Here is a 17,575-nt window from a genome sequence, read left to right as displayed (position 1 = left end):
CTCTGTTACACACCGACAGTGATACCGCTTCTAAACAGAGCTGGTCCATTCGAACTTTGAAGTGAGGATGAAGGATCCATGTCCGAGCACTCGGCTTCAAGCTCAACAGCTAATGTGACCCCTTCAAATCGGCACCTTGAAGCGGTGCCAGAAAATCAAGCAAAGGCAGACTGATCTTCAATTATGTGGACATGATAATTTGGGAGAGTATAATTCCAGTGGCCACAACAAAGGAGAACCGAATAATGTAACAAATTAAGTGAAATGATCAATCCAAATAGCGGACCAAATTGGAGTGACAGCATGGGGCCAATAGAAGATATACAGAATCTGTTCGTGCAAGTGGAGGCCAAAGATGCAAAGGCCAGTAAGCAGTAGGGAGAAAATCCTAGCTCATCCAAGAAGAGCAAATCGGAGCACGGGAAACACAAGAGATCAGCCGGGGCAGAGATGAGAAGTGTCTGTGATGGTGCTTTCATGGAACGTCAGGGGATTGGGAGCCTTCAGAAAGAGATTCATCGTCAGGAACATGGTAAGGAAACACCGTAAAGACATCATTCTCATTTAAGAATCAAAACGGGAAAGTCCAAATGATAGAAAGATATCAGAAATTTGGAGCAAAAGAAGCTTCGACTGGTCAACGATCCTAATTATAGGCTCAGCTGGAGGGATTGTTACATTTTGGGATTGCAACCAATTCAACAACACTGAGATAGTTATGGGCAGATTCTCATCTCAGTAAAATTGAAGAACTTGGATGGCAACTCCGAATGGGTGATTTCCAATGTTTACGGTCCTACAGAGAAGAGATGATGCGGACACAAGCGCATTCAAGGTGTACCAATAAAGAAAGCGCCAACCACAAGTGCTGTCCTTGTGGATATGCGACTATTGAGGAGTTAAAGACCTTTCACATGTGATTGGACATATAGAAGACTTCACTTAGGGAAGACACATGTAAAGGAAGATTGGAGAAAGAAGACTGAGCGCCTAAACTTTTTCATACTTATGTTATTTGCGCGTTTTTGACTTAGTTAGGGGTCTTTTAGTAATTTTATGTCTTTATTTGCTTATCCTAGGGATATTTTAGTAATTTTATGTCTTTATTTGCTTATTTAAGTGGGCTAAAGCCCTAAACACGAATTTTAACTATTGATTAATGAAAAGCAAACCCTTTGGTTGCCTCCTTCCTCTCTTCTCTCTAATGGTGCTTCTTCTCTCCCCTTGATCTTCTTCTTCTAATTTCTTCTTGTGCCCCTCCAACTTCCTCAAGGTAATAACTTTCTTCTTTCTATTTTTCAGTTTTGGCTAATTCTTCTTCGATCAAAATCTTGAGAACCGATCTAAACCCTAAATCCCTAAATTCTCAAATCTCTAATCCGAGAAACTTTTTGGTTCTTCGGACTAGTGATCTTCATTGATCGATTGAGTGTGACCATGCAAGATCGGGAGGTCTCATCCCTCGCCGGATCCAACCTAAGTAGTAATTGAATTCCATACTCCATGGTTGTAGTGATGGCCCGCTCCATTGCATGTTTCCTTTATGATTTTCTTAGTTATGATGATTACTGTTAGAATTTTAGATCATTTATTCCTTTTATTTCCGCTGTTTAATTATGTCCATGAGCATGCATCATAATTAGGGCTGTCCTGCGTCAAATTTGGTATCAGAGCCTAGGCTTGCATGGTTTTTGTCTAGATCGAGTTATCAAATTAGGGTTTTGATTTTTAGGTTTAACTTAGGAAAGTTTCAGGTTTAAAAAGTTTTCAATTTTAGAAACTTTCTAATTTTAGAAAGTTCCTAATCTGGAAAATTTTCAGATTTGAGTTGTTTCTTGTTTCAACTTAATTGTGTCAGTTCATAGTAGTTTTGCATTCATCGCATTCATCTTGAAAGTCATAACACCTAGTAGTCTAGTTAGGTAGAGTTTGGTTCAAGTCTTCATTGTATGCCCACGAGAAGAGGTAGAGGTTTCGGACTTCAACCTACCATGAATAACGAGCAGTTATCTGAGCAACTTGCTCAATTGATACAAAAGATAACCGCCCTAGAAGCGGGTCAAAGGCGTGAGTTTGCCCGCCTTGAGAACCAAATTACCACCACCATGACTAAGGTGGAGCAACTAGAGGCGTCCCAAAAGGAAAACCCCGCGGTAGGGGAAGATGCGCACTCCCAAGTGGAAGGAATCATTGAAGAACGTGCTGCCACACGTGGTGGTAGTGAGGATAGAGATCGTGGTAATGGTCGTGGTGTGGTGCGAGAGGCACGAGCCACATGTGGTCATCAAGACCGTTATGATCCAGATGAGCGTGCGATGAAGAGTGCGAGAGTTGAGGCCCCGAGTTTTGATGGACGCTTGGATCCCAAGGCATTCCTTGACTGGGTTGCTGACATGGACCACTACTTTGAGTGGTATGGCATGTCAGAAAACCGTCAAATGCGGTTTGCTAAGATGAAGCTTGTGGGTCAAGCCAAGCTCTTCTGGACCAACACCGAGCGTAGGATAGAGAGAGTTGGTAGAGCCCCTATCACACATTGGTATGAGATGAAAGAGAAGTTGAAGGAGAAGTACCTTCCTCTCTCATACCGTCAGAAGCTCCTTGACCAATGGCAATCCTTACGCCAAGGGTCAATGCTTGCCGCTGACTACATCGCTAAATTTGAAGAATATGTGATGCGATGTGATATCCGAGAAGACCCTCTAGTAACGCTCTCGCGTTTTAAGACGGGCCTTTGTGCGGATCTTCAGCGCGAGCTTATTACTCGGCCCTTAACGGACTTAGATGAAGCATATCAAGTCGTGCAGGAGTTAGAGCAGTATCTGAAGGCTCCTGTCGTTCGTCGTTTTGAGTCCCGAGACTCCAATGCTAGATCTAGTTCCCAAGGAACTAGACCTAATATTGGTAATCAACCTAGGGCACAGGCGACCATTCCGCCTAGGCCTAGGGAGGACAAGGGCAAAGGGGTTCTTGGTGCCGGTCCTAGTAACATGAGCCAAGTGAGGTGCTATGAGTGTGGCAACCTTGGCCACATGTCTAATCAGTGTCCTACGAAGAGCCATGGGAGAGCCTTAGTTATAGGCGAGTCCCACGAGGGTGGAGATGACCAGGGTGATTATGAAGTTGAAGAGTATCACCCTGAAGGAGGACTTACTGATGAAGAAGTGGATGGAGAAGCAACGCTTGCAGTAGTCAGGCGTGTGTTAGCTCAGTCTAGAAGTAGTGCTGACTGGCGTCGAAGCACTATCTTCTACACTATTGCCAAGTGTGGTGAAAAGAATTGTAAAGTGATAGTGGACAGTGGAAGTTGTCAGAATGTGATTTCCACTAGCATCTTAGATTGCTTAAAACTGAAATCCACACCTCATCTAGACCGTATAAAGTTTCTTGGGTTGATAAGACATCTCTACCTATCACCCAGCAATGTCTAGTCCCCATCGAGTTTGGGTCATACAAAGAGCCCCTGTGGTGTGATGTTTTACCTATGGATGTGGGACATATTATCCTAGGTAGACCGTGGCTATTCGATAATGATGTCACGATCTTTGGCCGTTCGAATGCGTGTACTTTTATGTATAATGGTAAAAAGATCAAACTTAATCCCATGCCACCTGAGAATACACTAGGGAAGAAGAAGGATGAGAAGGCAAGTGAGCCTAGAGAAATGGGGAAATCCAAACCTAAGTCTTTACATATAATCAGCGCAAGAGAGTTTGAAAAAGAGGCTAAGGAGGATTCTATGGTGTATGCCCTTGTGGCTAGAGAAATTACACCTGAGGTTCCATCAGAGTTGCCCTGTGAGGTGACCTCGGTCCTGAAGGAATACAGTGATGTATTTCCTGAAGACTTACCGAATGAGTTGCCACCTATGAGGGACATACAGCATGCCATTGATCTTGTCCCAGGGTCTACTCTACCGAACCTTCCTCACTACAGGATGAACCCTGCAGCGCATGCAGAGTTGAAGAAGCAAGTTGATGAGCTTCTGCAAAAGGGTTTCATCCAAGAGAGTATGAGCCCGTGTGCCGTGCTTGCATTGTTGACGCCAAAGAGAGACAGGGACGTGGCGCATGTGTGTGGACAACCGTGCCATAAACAAATATCAAGTATAGGTTCCCTATACCTAGACTTGATGATATGCTTGACATGTTGGCCAGGTGCACTATATTCTCTAAGATAAACCTCAAGAGTGGATATCACTAAATCCGTATACGCCCAGGAGATGAGTGGAAGACGGCGTTTAAGACGAAAGATGGGCTGTATGAGTGGTTGGTCATGCCCTTCGGCTTGACTAACGCACCCAGTACTTTCATGCGGGTGATGACACAAGCTTTGAGGCCGTTCATGGAAAAATTCCTAGTGTTGTACTTTGACGATATTCTTATTTATAGTACCACTAAGGAATCACACCTTGAACATTTAAAGAAGGTCTGTAGTGTCCTTAGGAAGGAAAAGTTGTACGCTAATCTTAAGAAATGTGCATTCATGTCTAGCCAAGTTGTGTTCTTAGGATTTATAGTGTCATCTGAAGGGATGCGCGCAGACCCTGAAAAAGTCAGGGCCATAGTTGAGTGGCCAGAACCAAGGAACATTCATGAGGTGCGAAGTTTTCACGGCCTAGCAACTTTTTATCGTCGATTCATTAGGGGTTTTAGCACGATCATGGCTCCCATTACCGAGTGCATGAAAAAGGGAGAGTTCGTGTGGTCTAAAGCCGCCGTTAAGGCTTTTAAAGAAATTAAGAGCAAGATGGTGAAAGCTCCTGTCATGCGTCTACCTGACTTTTCTAAAGTCTTTGTAGTAGCGTGCGATGCGTCTGGTGTCGGTATAGATGGAGTGTTGAGTCAAGAAGGACACCCAGTGGTCTATTTCAGTGAGAAACTGAATGAGGCAAAACAAAAATACTCCACTTACGACAAAGAATTTTATGCGGTAGTGCAATCCCTGAGACATTAGCGACACTACCTCCTACCACAAGAATTCGTTTTGTTTTCTGACCATGAGGCTTTGAGATATTTGCATTCTCAGAAGAAACTCAACCCAAGGCATGCCAAGTGGGTAGCGTTTCTTCAGGAATATTCGTTTGTTTTGAAACACAAGGCCGAGGTTGAAAACAAACCAGGATGCCCTTAGTAGGAGAGTGGCGTTGCTCAACTCCTTGAGTGTAGAGGTAGTCGGATTTGAGCAATTGAAAGATGAATACCCCATATGTCCTGATTTTGGGGGTACTTACGCGTCGCTCTCTAGTGACCAGCATATTATGGGTGAATATGTTCTTAAAGATGGCTTTCTTTTCAAGGGAGACAGACTTTGTATTCCCCGTATGTCCCTTCGAGAATTCCTCATCTGGGAGCTTCATTCGGGAGGGATAGCGCCATTTTGGTCGTGATAAGACCGTTGCCCTCGTGGAAGATCGTTTCTATTGGCCAAGCCTCAAGCGAGACGTAGCCAAAGTTTTAGGGCAGTGTCGAACATGTCAGTTGGCAAAGCAAAGAAAGCAAAGTACCGGGCTGTACACGCCATTGCCAGTGCCACATGCTCTGTGGCAGGACATTAGTATGGACTTCGTGCTCGGGCTTCGACTATAAAAGAACACGATTCCGTTTTTGTCGTTGTGAACCGTTTTTCTAAAATGGCGCATTTCCTTCCATGTTCGAAGACGTCAGATGCGTCTCATGTTGCTCGTTTCTTTTTTGATGGTGTGGTGCGTCTCCATGGGTTACCTAAAACCATAGTGTCTGATCGTGATGTTCGATTTACTAGCTATTTTTGGAAGACACTGTGGCACATTATAGGAACTCGTTTACAATTTTCTACTGCTTACCACCCACAAACAGATGGTCAAACTGAAGTGGTAAACCGTAGCCTTGGAAATCTTCTACGTTGTCTAGTGGGTGAACATGTTAAGACTTGGGACCTAATTTTACCAACTGCTGAACTTGCTTATAATGGGTCAGTTAATAGATCTACAGGGTTGAGTCCTTTTGAAATTGTAAGTGGTTATAAACCTAGAATGCCCATAGATCTCTTACCTATGTCTGTTACCCAAAGGTCTTCTGAGTCAGCCGATGCATTCGCATGCCATATTCATGATTTGCATACACATATTAGACAGCGGTTAAATAAGAGCAATGATGATTATAAAGTTTTAGTTGATTCTCATCGTAGAGTGCAAGAATTTCAAGAAGGAGACTATGTAATGGTGCGAATAAGGCCAGAGCGATTCTCTCAAGGATCTGCAAAGAAATTACAAGCGCGTAGTGCTGGACCATTCAAGATATTACAAAAGGTTGGGTCCAACGCGTATCGGGTTGACCTTCCATCTGAAATGAGCATTAATCCAACTTTTAATGTGGAAGATCTAGTCCGTGCCCATACTCCCATTGTTGATACATCGTCCCTTTCATGGCCTTTTTCTGAGTTTGCTACCCAACCCCATCCACCCCCACCACCACCCAATACCCAAAAAGAAGCAAATGAGGAAAAAATTGATGACGAGATAGTATACACGAGAGATGGGGGTTTCCAAAGGTATCTTGTCAAGTGGAAGAACAAACCATCGTCTGAATCTACGTGGCTGTCGGGCGACGCATTGCAGGGTATTGATCCAGATCTACTCGAGCGCTATAAAAGTTTCAACTCGTCGGAGTCGAGTTTTTCTCACCCGAGGGGAATTGATGCGGACACAAGTGCATTCAAGGTGTACCAACGAAGAAAGCGCCAACCACAAGTGCCGTCCTTGTGGATAGGCGACTATTGAGGAGCTGAAGACCTTTCACATGTGATTGGACATATAGAAGACCCCACTTAGGGAAGACACATGTGAAGGAAGATTGGAGAAAGAAGACCGAGCGCCCAAACTTTCCCATACTTATGTTATTTGCGCGTTTTTGACTTAGTTAGGGGTCTTTTAGTAATCTTATATCTTTATTTGCTTATCCTAGGGGTATTTTAGTAATTTTATGTCTTTATTTGCTTATTTAAGTGGGGTAAAGCCCTAAACTCGAATTTCAACTATTGATTAATGAAAAGCAAACCCTTTGGTTGCCTCCTTCCTCTCTTCTCTCTAATGGTGCTTCTTCTCTCCCCTTGATCTTCTTCTTCTAATTTCTTCTTGTGCCCCTCCAACTTCCTCAAGGTAATAACTTTCTTCCTTCTATTTTTCAGTTTTGGCTAATTCTTCTTCGATCAAAATCTTGAGAACGATCTAAACCCTAAATCCCTAAATTCTCAAATCCCTAATCCGAGAAACTTCTTGTTTCTTCGGACTAGTGATCTTCATTGATCGATTGGGTGTGACCATGCAAGATCGGGAGGTCTCATCCTTCGCCGGATCCAACCTAAGTAGTAATTGAATTCCATACTCCATGGTTGTATCGGCCGATACGTAACGGTAACGGTGCGCACCGTTCCCTGTTTCGGGGCCGAACCGGCAAATTCGATTTTTTGTACCCGTCTCGGCCGATACGGGCCCGCGACGGGCGTACCGGCCCAAAACGGTAACTTTTTTTTTAGCTCTGTTTTTGCCGTTTTTTTGAAACCTCTTGCTTCCAAACTATTTCTAAGTCCTTCTACTACTAATTTCGACCAACCTTAGCTAGGTATTTGATAGAAAAACACATTATATTATAGATTTTTTTGAATCAAAGCTCGGTGGGCCATTTTTGAAAAATTCGTCAAAAATAGGTATTTATACTTTTTTAATATATTTTGCTGTTTTAATCATGTCATATGATGTGTTAATCATAGTAGAACATGTTAATGTGCATTTTACAGATTTGGGGTGCCATTTAATAATTTTTTAATTTTTTTTCTATTTAAGCCTTAATTTTGGCCCCTTTTTTAAAATTCGAAAAATCAGTTTTTAATGGTTGTTTTGCTGTTTTAATCATGCCATTTGATGTATTAATCATAGTAGAACATGTTAATGTGCATTTTACAGATTTGGGGTGCCATTTTATATTTTTTAATATTTTTTCTATTTACGCATTTATTTTGGCCCTTTTTTGAAAATTCGAAAAACCATTTTTAAATGATTCTTTTGCTGTTTTAATGATGTCATATGATGTGTTAATCATAGTAGAACATGTTAATGTGCATTTTACATATTTGGGGTTCCATTTTATATATTTTTATATTTTTTTCTATTTACGCATTTATTTTGGCCCTTTTTTGAAAATTCGAAAAACCAATTTTTTATGATTCTTTTGCTGTTTTAATGATGCCATATGATGTGTTAATCATAGTAGAACATGTTAATATGCATTTTACAGATTTGGGGTGCCATTTTATATTTTTTTTATATTTTTTTCTATTTACGCATTTATTTCGGCCCTTTTTTTGAAAATTCGAAAAATCATTTTTTAATGATTCTTTTGCTGTTTTAATGATGCCATATGATGTGTTAATCATAGTAGAACATGTTAATGTGCATTTTACATATTTGGGGTGCCATTTTTTATTTTTTTTTATTTTTTTCTATTTACGCATTTATTTCGGCCCTTTTTTTGAAAATTCGAAAAATCATTTTTTAATGATTCTTTTGCTGTTTTAATGATGCCATATGATGTGTTAATCATAGTAGAACATGTTAATGTGCATTTTACATATTTGGGGTGCCATTTTATATTTTTTTTCTATTTACGCATGAATTTTGGCCCTCAAAAATAATTGCAAACACCTAAATGTAAGATATTTTCATATTACATTCATTCTAATATATCTATCATTGATAGTAGATAGTTAGAAAATTAAATATATGAATTTTGTAGTCAAATTCAGGTTATCTGGTTCATAAATTCATCAGACAGTCCAATACAACTTCTCACTAAAGAGTGGACCGTTACACCACCATAAACATGTTCCAATTTATAAATGAATGCATATTTGGAATGCTTAGAATATTCCGGATTTAATCCATATTTTTTCATATTTTTTTGGCGAAAAAAAAATTTTACACCATTACGGGCCGTTACGCCCCCGTATCACCGTTACGCCCCCGTATCCATCGCCGGATCCAACCTTAGTAATTGAATTCCATAACCCATGGTTGTAGTGATGGCCCGCTCCATTGCATGTTTCCTTTATAATTTTCTTAGTTATGATGATTACTGTTAGAATTTTAGATTATTTATTCCTTTTATTTCCGCTGTTTAATTATGTCCATGAGCATGCATCATAATTAGGGCTGTCCTACAGAGAAGAGACTTGAGACAGGTTTGGATAGAGCTAAAGGAAGCCTATTGCATGTGAGGGAGGCTTTGATATATTGGGGGAGACTTCAATGCAATTAGGTTTGGCAACGAAAACAGCGGTGGCTCAAACAAAACAGGGGGTTCACAAAAATTTGGTGACTTGTAAACTCATGTAATCTGATCGATCTTCCAACTACTAGTTGTCTTTTCACTTGGTCAAACAATCAGGTCTCTCCAATCCTATCTATGTTGGACAGTTTTTCATTGATGGGGAATGGGAAAGGAGGCTTCCCTTTTCCAGGAAACAAACTCTGCTAAGACCAAATTCAGATCATTGACCCATCCTATTTAGGACAGAAGAATTGAAACAGGAGCAGCAGCCGCTCAGATTCAAAACAAATGGCTGACAGTCCAGAACTTTAAAGCAATGGTGGGAGAATGGTGGATAACCATCGAGTCCAACGATACGCCGGATTCAGATTTGTTAAGAAGCTGCATTTTATCAAAGTGAAACTGAACGAGTGGAGTGCAGTCATAGAAAAGCAGATGCAGCAAGCAAGACAAGAAGAGATCAAAGAGTCCATTCACCAGCTAGACAAGAAGGAAACAGAAGTGGGTTTTTCATCTTCTGAATGGGCACAGAGATCTAACCATTGCAAGGACCTCGGTAAGCTTATTTTGCATGAGGAAATCACATGGCACCAATGATCAAAGGCACTCTGGCTTCAAGCAGGGGACTGTAATCAGGCTTCTTTCACAGAATAGCAAACGGTAGAAAGAGGAAGAATTCTACTTCTAAGCTTCCGGTCAGTGGTGTCCTCACAGATGATGCCGGAAAATTCAAAGCAGCGGTAGTGAGATTCTTTAAGCACCTGTACTTGGGGGGAAGCATGCAACGGCCACGCTGGAAGGAATCACATTCCAATCTATTACGGAAAAAGAAGCCAAGGTGTTGGAAAACGAGTTCTCTGAAGAAGAAATTCATGTGGCTATTAGTGCTATTGGGGCAGAGTCCCCAGGTCCAGATGGCTTCTCCATGGGGTTTTTCCATCGCTGTTGGGACTTCTTGAAAAGCAACATAATGGAAGTATTCTCTGAATTTCATGCTAAATCAAAGCTGAGTAAAGATATGGGCACATCTTTTATCTATTTAATTCCGAAATTTTATGGTGCTGAATGGATAACAAACTTTACATCTATCAGTCTTCTAAGTAGCACATACAAAATCATTGCAGAAGTCCTGGTTGAACGTCTAAAACTAGTTATGGCTAAGATCATCTCGGCTTAGCAAGGCATTTTCATTTCTAATAAAGATCCTTAAAGGCATCCTTGTGGCAAACTAATTCATTCGTTCTATTCAAAAAGGGAAGAGGGAACGTGTAGTGTGCAAAATTGACATGGAAAATGCCTTTAATCATGTTGATTGGGGAGTTCTCATCTACATGCTCAAAAGATGAGGATTCAGGCATAAATGGTGCAGTTGGATTAAAGAATGTGTCTCCTCGATGTACTTCTCGGTTCTAATCAACAGCTCCGCAGCAGGTTCCTTCATGAGCTCCAGAGCCCTTAGGCAAGGACTCCCGACCCACTCTTCCTTCCTGTTTGTTACAATGGTGGAAGGGCTTAGCCGCATGCTATCAAGGGAAGAAGATAGATTCCTCGTAAAAGGCTTCTTGATCAACACACTTCATTCTCCATTTTCCATCTTCAGTTCGTAAATGATACCCTAATTATGTGCAGGGATTAGTCTCATTTCCAAAATGAGGTGGGGACACCCTATGTCTTCAAAAAAAAATTAAAAAAAAAATTGATACCCTAATTATGTGCAGTGTAGAGAGCAACCAATTGCAAAGTTTCAAAGGCATCTTAAGAAGTTTTGAAGCTGTTCAGGATTAAAAGTGAATTTGAAGAAAAGCCTACTAGCAGGGATCAATATTTCTGCATTGCAGGGCCTCAGTGATCGAATGCAAAAAAGGTCCCTCCCCATCACTTACTTGGGGTTGTTGGTCTCTATACCATCAGTTCAAAATCCTAGTGGGGTAGCAAAAGCTCTAGAAAAATCCAACGAAACTTCTTCTCTTTTTTTTCTTGTTTTATTGGAGAGATGCATCTATTAGGGCCAAAAGCCAAAAGAAAAGAAACTATACACAACAAAGAGTAAAAAAGAAAAACAAATACAAAAAAAGCCAAAGAGAAAAGAATATAAAAGTTCCAAACCCAAGCTCAACAGCATCAATGAGCCCACTCAAACAATAACACAAACATCCTATTGACTACCCCCACACAAAGATCTAGGGAGATTCTGAAAAAACACGATTGTTTCTCTCCAACCAAAGAGACCAAAGTCAAGCCTAACCAAAAGCGTCAGCCTCCATTTCCAGGAGTAGAAGCATCCACCCGAATTGCCATGCCAGGACCAATACAAGGAATCAATCGACGCAAGCATAACCGAGGATACTCCCAAAGATCGAAGAATGCTTGACCAAACAATCCTAGAGAATGAGCAGTGAATAAAAAGATGATCCACCGATTCCTCTGCTTCGAAGCAAAGGATACAACCATTAGGAAGCACCATGCCTCTTTTTTAGCTTATTTATCATCAGAATCCTTTTTCTCCCGACTAGCCAAGCAAAGGCGGCAACTTTTAGCAGAGCACCAAGGGACCAAATGAGAGAAGAGCGGTGGCTTTCACCCCTAAAGTTTGAATTAGACAGGCACATAAAGAGAGAGTGGACTGAGAACCTCCCAGACTTCTCAAACTTCCAAACCAGCTAGTCCTTTACTCCCGGCAGACGAGATAAAAGAATAAGCAAGCTATCGAATTCGAAGTCTAGGACATGGGGGGGGGGGAGCACTCTCATGAGGGAAACAATCAGTAACAACAATATTAGCTGATAGGCAGAGGGCCGCCAGGACACCAAATATTTTCCCAGAACCTGACCTTAGAACCATCCCCAACAGAAAACCTAACTCTGTTTAGCACCTTAGTGGCAATCTGATAGATCACTTTCCAAATAAAGGAAGCACGGTAAAAGGAGTCTTTAAGCCACCGCCCCATAGAGGTCAACCCATATTTGGCAGTGATGATACTACGCCACAAAATCAACTCCTCAGCACCAAATCTCCGTACCCATTTACTCAAAAGAGCAAAATTAACAAGGTCTAGCCATATGATCCTGGCTCCCCCTTCCTTGAAAGGGCAAAAACTTCTTTCTAATTCAAGAGTTGATATTTACCAATAAGAGCTCCACCTTGCCAGAGAAAATCCCTTCTAAGTCTATCGATGCACTCAAGCACTACCTTAGGGCGGCATCTAAATAAAGACATTAAATAGAAATGCAAGTAGGATAGACAAGATTTAATAAAGGTTAGCCTATCCCCTAGAGAGAGTGACCTACTCTTCCAGGGGCTAAGCTTCCACTCCATTCTCTCCACAACTTTATCCCAAAGATAACCTACACGTTTGCCCAAAGATAGAGAAAGATTGAGGTAAGAGGAAAGAAAGGCCCCCAACACACAACCAAGAATCTCTGCAAGATAGGAAAGCTCTTCCTAAGAGGTGTGGATCCCGAGGATCTTAGACTTGTATAAATTGATTTTTAGCCTAGAAACCAACTCAAACCAGCAGACCGTGGCTCTCAAATTGGCCACCATAGAGTCCTTAGCTTCGCAAAACAAAACTATGTCAAATTGGCCACAGAGAAGCCTCTGAATAAACCCACCTTGTTAATTTTGGAGGAAAAAAATATGGGACAGAAAACAAAGGTTGGGACCCAAATGCCAGCCCGCATCAAGAGGTTCAGAAGTGTGGAAGGGACTTATAGGTAGCATAGGGGACAATAACAAGCCTTGGAGCCCATGCTTTTTTACGCTTTCAAGTCAATAAAGGGGATAACGTGCGGTTCTGGGATGATGAATGGATTGGGGGCAACCCCTTTGCGCTTTCCTTCCCAGACATGTACAAGGCGACAACTTAGAGGATTGCCATTGCAAGAGAATGTATCCAGATGTACAACAACAAAGTGACTTGGGCATCGGATTCAGAAGGAACTTGAAGGATATTGCGGGTTCGAAAGTGTCGAGGGGATTTGTAGCATGGGGGCAATAACAAGCCTTGGAGCTCATGCCTTTTACACTTTCAAATCAATAAAGGGGACAAGTTCTGGGAAGATAAATGGACTGGGGACAACCCCTTTGTGCTTTCCTTCCCAGATTTGTACAAGGCGACAACAAAGAGGCAAACCATAGTAAGAGAATGTATCCAGATGTACAACAACAAAGTGACCCGGGCATCGGATTTAGAGGGAACTTTGAGGATATTGAAATTGATCGATTTACTAAGCTGTTGGAACTAGAAGATTGGAGCATTTTGAAGTCCTCTTGGTGGAAGATGCATTAATTTGGAAAAGATCCTCCTCAGGAAAGTATTCAACTATATTCTTCTTCGAAGGGATAACAAAAAGCCCTTCAAATCCTCCTTCAATCTCCTTTCCGGTTAGCATCTGGAATCCAGCAGTTCCCCCCAAAATTTCCGCCTTCATGTGGACTGCAGTAAAAGAAAAAAAAAATCTATCCCAAGATCAGTTGCGAAGAAGAGGCTACAGCTTCCATAACAGATGCATTATGTGCAGACAAAATGAAGAATTGGTGTCCCATTTACTCACGTTCTGCCCTTTATCTAAGGAAATTGGTTCCAATATTCTAGATTCATTTAGAATGGCATGGGTCCCTCGTAGCAGGCTCCAGGGCAAGATGACTAGCAGGACAGGATGGCAACTCAAAGGCAAGGGTAAGCTCTTGTGGTCCATGATGACTTTTTTGGTCTGCTGGGAACTCTAGATGGAGAGAAAAAATTCCTATCTTCGAAGGGACAGATTCCTCGGTACATAAAAATTTTCAAAAAACCCAGTAGCAATCTGACCTCATGGTCAACAGGCCACTTGCTTTTCACGAATGTAGAGCACTATGAGACACAGGATGATTGGAGGAAAAGGCTTGGCGATGGAGGTCCAGGCATCATTTCTCCTGACAAAAGGTTATTGATCTGTAAAGATACTAGATTCTTGGTGGGGGTGTATCAATAGCAGGGTATGGGAGGCATGCTTCTCGATGGGCATGTTACAATGTTGTGGGCATTCTCGGGTCCTGTCAAAGCAGTATCCAAGATAACAACAATATCGCTAGCCGCCAGGGAATCAGTACGGGCTGTCCATAGCCATTTTTGCCAGACATCTATTATAAACGAGGTCACTCGCACTGAAGTTTGTTCTTGAGTGTCTGGGAGCAAGGAGCATACTTGGGAGGTGGATTGTATAGTTAAAGAGATCAGGCTACTGGCCAGGGTTTTAAACATTTCATTTATACCTTCAACCGGTTCACCTAATCCCTTATAGGTCTTGCTTGCTCCAGGGCTCAATGCTCTTTTCTTTGTATGGGGATCTCCCTGCCCCCCTCTTAAATTTTAATAGAATTATGTCAATCCTTTAGAAGGGAAAAAAAAAAGGGATTGTGAAAATCTGCCATAATCTTAAGGGTATGGGCATGCCATGGCATGCATCGTAGTTGGTCCACAGCCATGTTACTAAGTGAAAGTTTCAGTGTTTTTCAAAATTAATGTCTGTGGACGAACTTTCAAAAGTTTCAGTGTTGTTAGAAAAATATAACAACATCCAGTTTGAAAGGAAGCTGAAAATAGCATTTAGCATGGCGCCTGAAAAAATTGCTTGGGGAACTCCAATCCAGCCCATGGCTTTTGTGCTTTTCCTTTGAACTGGCACAAAAGCAATTGAGCAAAATAGGGCACCCAACCAAATTGCACCAACTTGCCATTTCATTCAATGGTGCATTTAACCTCCATCATGTATAGTAACTTCCAGACACAGCGTAGATATTTAATCAGAACATACCTTGGTCGGAAGACTCTATCAAGTCCATCGAAAACACTCAAAGTGCCGTTCTCATGATGAAACCGTGACTCCACCACCTCATCATCGCTCGAGTTCAATTTCAAACCATCCCCAGATCCTGAAACAGTGTTGCCAAAAGAGCTCGAATACTCTGTGGCATCTGGGTCTTCCTCAGCTTTGGTCAATTTGATACTGGTATTTGCACAATCAACAATGTCAACTTCTGCATCCACCACCTCATCAACCTTGTGGTGATCTGAGATAGCTTCCATGTCGAATGTGTCATCCTCACAATTATTCGCGCACCTCAAACCCGCATCATCTTTGACTTTTGAAGCGTTCCCATTTTCTCTCTCTGCAAATTTTACAGGGGAACCCGGTTGTCTCTCCTGGTCTAAACCTAGAGAAGGAGCCATGCTACGGATGTCACCTTGTTAAAATTCAAGTCATTTTCCAAACAGGTGAAACCCAACTTACTACAATAACAATGAGAACGAGATATCTCCCAAACTCTTCTTCAATTCTCCAAAATCAGCTTATGGTCGAAATCACAAAAACAACCTGAATGACAACAGACGGATAGAAAATAATCAAAATCTCTTATTTAATGTGCACTTTAACTGAGTTTGCAAGTTCGTCAAAATGGTTCGTTTTGAATACTATCATGGGTGTAGAAAAAACAGAGGGCTGAAAACCCGACCGTTGGGTTTCATTTCCATGTGCCACCCCCAAACACTCGGTGAGTCAGATTCAACCAGATGCTGATTCGAAGTGAACAGATTCATAATTTGACATTAAAAAATCTCATTATTTCAATAAGAACTTAAAAAATTCACTAAATTTCTTCAGATTTTCGTAGATACCTCGAAAAATGAAATAAGATAAGAAGTTCTTAAAAACCCTAACATGAAAGAAACCATAAACCCTAAACCCTAAACCCTGAGCTCGAAAAAGAAAAAAAAACCAAATCATCAAAAACGGATTTCCAAACTAAAATCGACAAATGGAAAAAAGAAAACGGAATTAAATCACAGCGAAGTGCAATTAAGGAAAAAGAAACCAAATCATCAAAAACGGATTTCCATTGAAACGTGAGAGAGAGGGGGGGAAGGTAACTCAGCACCTTTGTACCGACTTCCAGCTGAGAAGAAAAGATGGAGCTTTTTCTTCTTTCTTTCTCCTTGGAAGATGGAGCTTTTTCTTGTCTCGTTCTCCTTGGCAGCGACGAGGGAAAGAGGGGAAGCAATACACCGATGGCGCAAATTAGCCCTAACCGCTAATCGGTTCGTGTTTCCCGCATTCTTACCGAAAATAAGAACCCCAATGGAACCGGAATATGCTAGGGACCGGCACGTGTGACAGGGCCGTGGGAGGAAATTTACCGTACTTACCTCAAAGTTTGAGCAATTTACCTGGAAAGCGAGGTCATTCCATATGTCACCAAAAGGGCTCTTGACATGCTTCCAAAATTTACTTAGATTAAAATGCCCTTATCCTTATTTCAATAATTGTATAATTTTATAAGGAAAAAGAAGTTACGTCGTATTTAATGCTAAGAAAGTGATGTATATAGAACTCTTTTTTGTGTGCAGGTAAGGACTAAGCTTGTGAGGGCCACATTGATGTATGTGTATAGTCCATGCCGCCCATCCTTTTTGTTGTTTCATTTTAAGGCTAGGGCCCAGATATTAGCTTGATCCAAAGCTTGTGTGAGTCACATAAGAAAAAGTTACGTCGTATTTAATGGCTCATTGTGATGTTTGTTAAAAGTGGACATTGCCTAAGTCAGAACTTTTTTAAGCCCATGCGGAGCAGGCCAACAAGGTGGACGGAATGTATTGCCCCATTGTGGGCTTTAAGCTATGGTACCAATGATTTAGTAGAAAATGACGTGAACATGTTCAAAACCACGATCCATTCAACATGACAACCATGACCCATATAACAGGCAACTACGACTTATGTAAACCACGACCCAAATGGGCTTACACCGATGTATGTGTATAATCTATTCTGCTCATCCTTTTTGTCGTGTCATTTTAGAGCTATGGCCCAAATATCAACCCGATTCAGTGCTTTTATGGCCCACAAAATAGAAAATAATACTGACCATTGAAAGTTTTCAGGCTCACTGTGATATTTGTTAGAAGTGGACATTACCCAAGTTAGGGCTTTTTGGACCCACGCCGAGCTGGCTGATAAGGTTGATGGATTAGATCACTCCATTATGGGCTTTAAGCTATGGTACCAATGGTTTGGTAGAAAATGAATTGAATACGTTGAAAACCACGATCCATACAACATGACAACCACGACCCATATAACATGGCAACTACAACCCATGTAAACCACGACCCAAATGGCCCGCAGTTGTGTGAATCGTAGTTTTCATGTTATATGGGTCTTAGTTGTCCTATTATATGGGTCTCAGTTGTAGGGATCCGGTTATCCTGTTATACAGGTCGTAGTTATCCT

General features: G+C 41.4%; 1 protein-coding gene across 1 annotated transcript in view; it reads right to left on the bottom strand.

Moving 5' to 3' along the window:
* LOC131222493 (uncharacterized) overlaps positions 1-16,465 on the bottom strand; it is a 30,050-nt gene extending 13,585 nt beyond the window's left edge. The window contains exons 1-2 of the mRNA XM_058217574.1: positions 16,224-16,465; positions 15,101-15,530 (exon numbers count right to left, since the gene is read on the bottom strand). Of these exons, the coding sequence (XP_058073557.1) occupies positions 15,101-15,516 (416 nt within the window). The 5' untranslated portion in view covers positions 15,517-15,530; positions 16,224-16,465. The remainder of the gene's footprint in view (positions 1-15,100; positions 15,531-16,223) is intronic.
* Between the last annotated feature and the right edge of the window lie 1,110 nt (positions 16,466-17,575).

This window comes from Magnolia sinica, chromosome 13 (assembly GCF_029962835.1).
Source record: "Magnolia sinica isolate HGM2019 chromosome 13, MsV1, whole genome shotgun sequence".
Lineage (NCBI taxonomy): Eukaryota > Viridiplantae > Streptophyta > Magnoliopsida > Magnoliales > Magnoliaceae > Magnolia > Magnolia sinica.
Note: the sequence above shows the minus strand (reverse complement) of the source record. Positions and strands in the feature narration are given on the sequence as shown.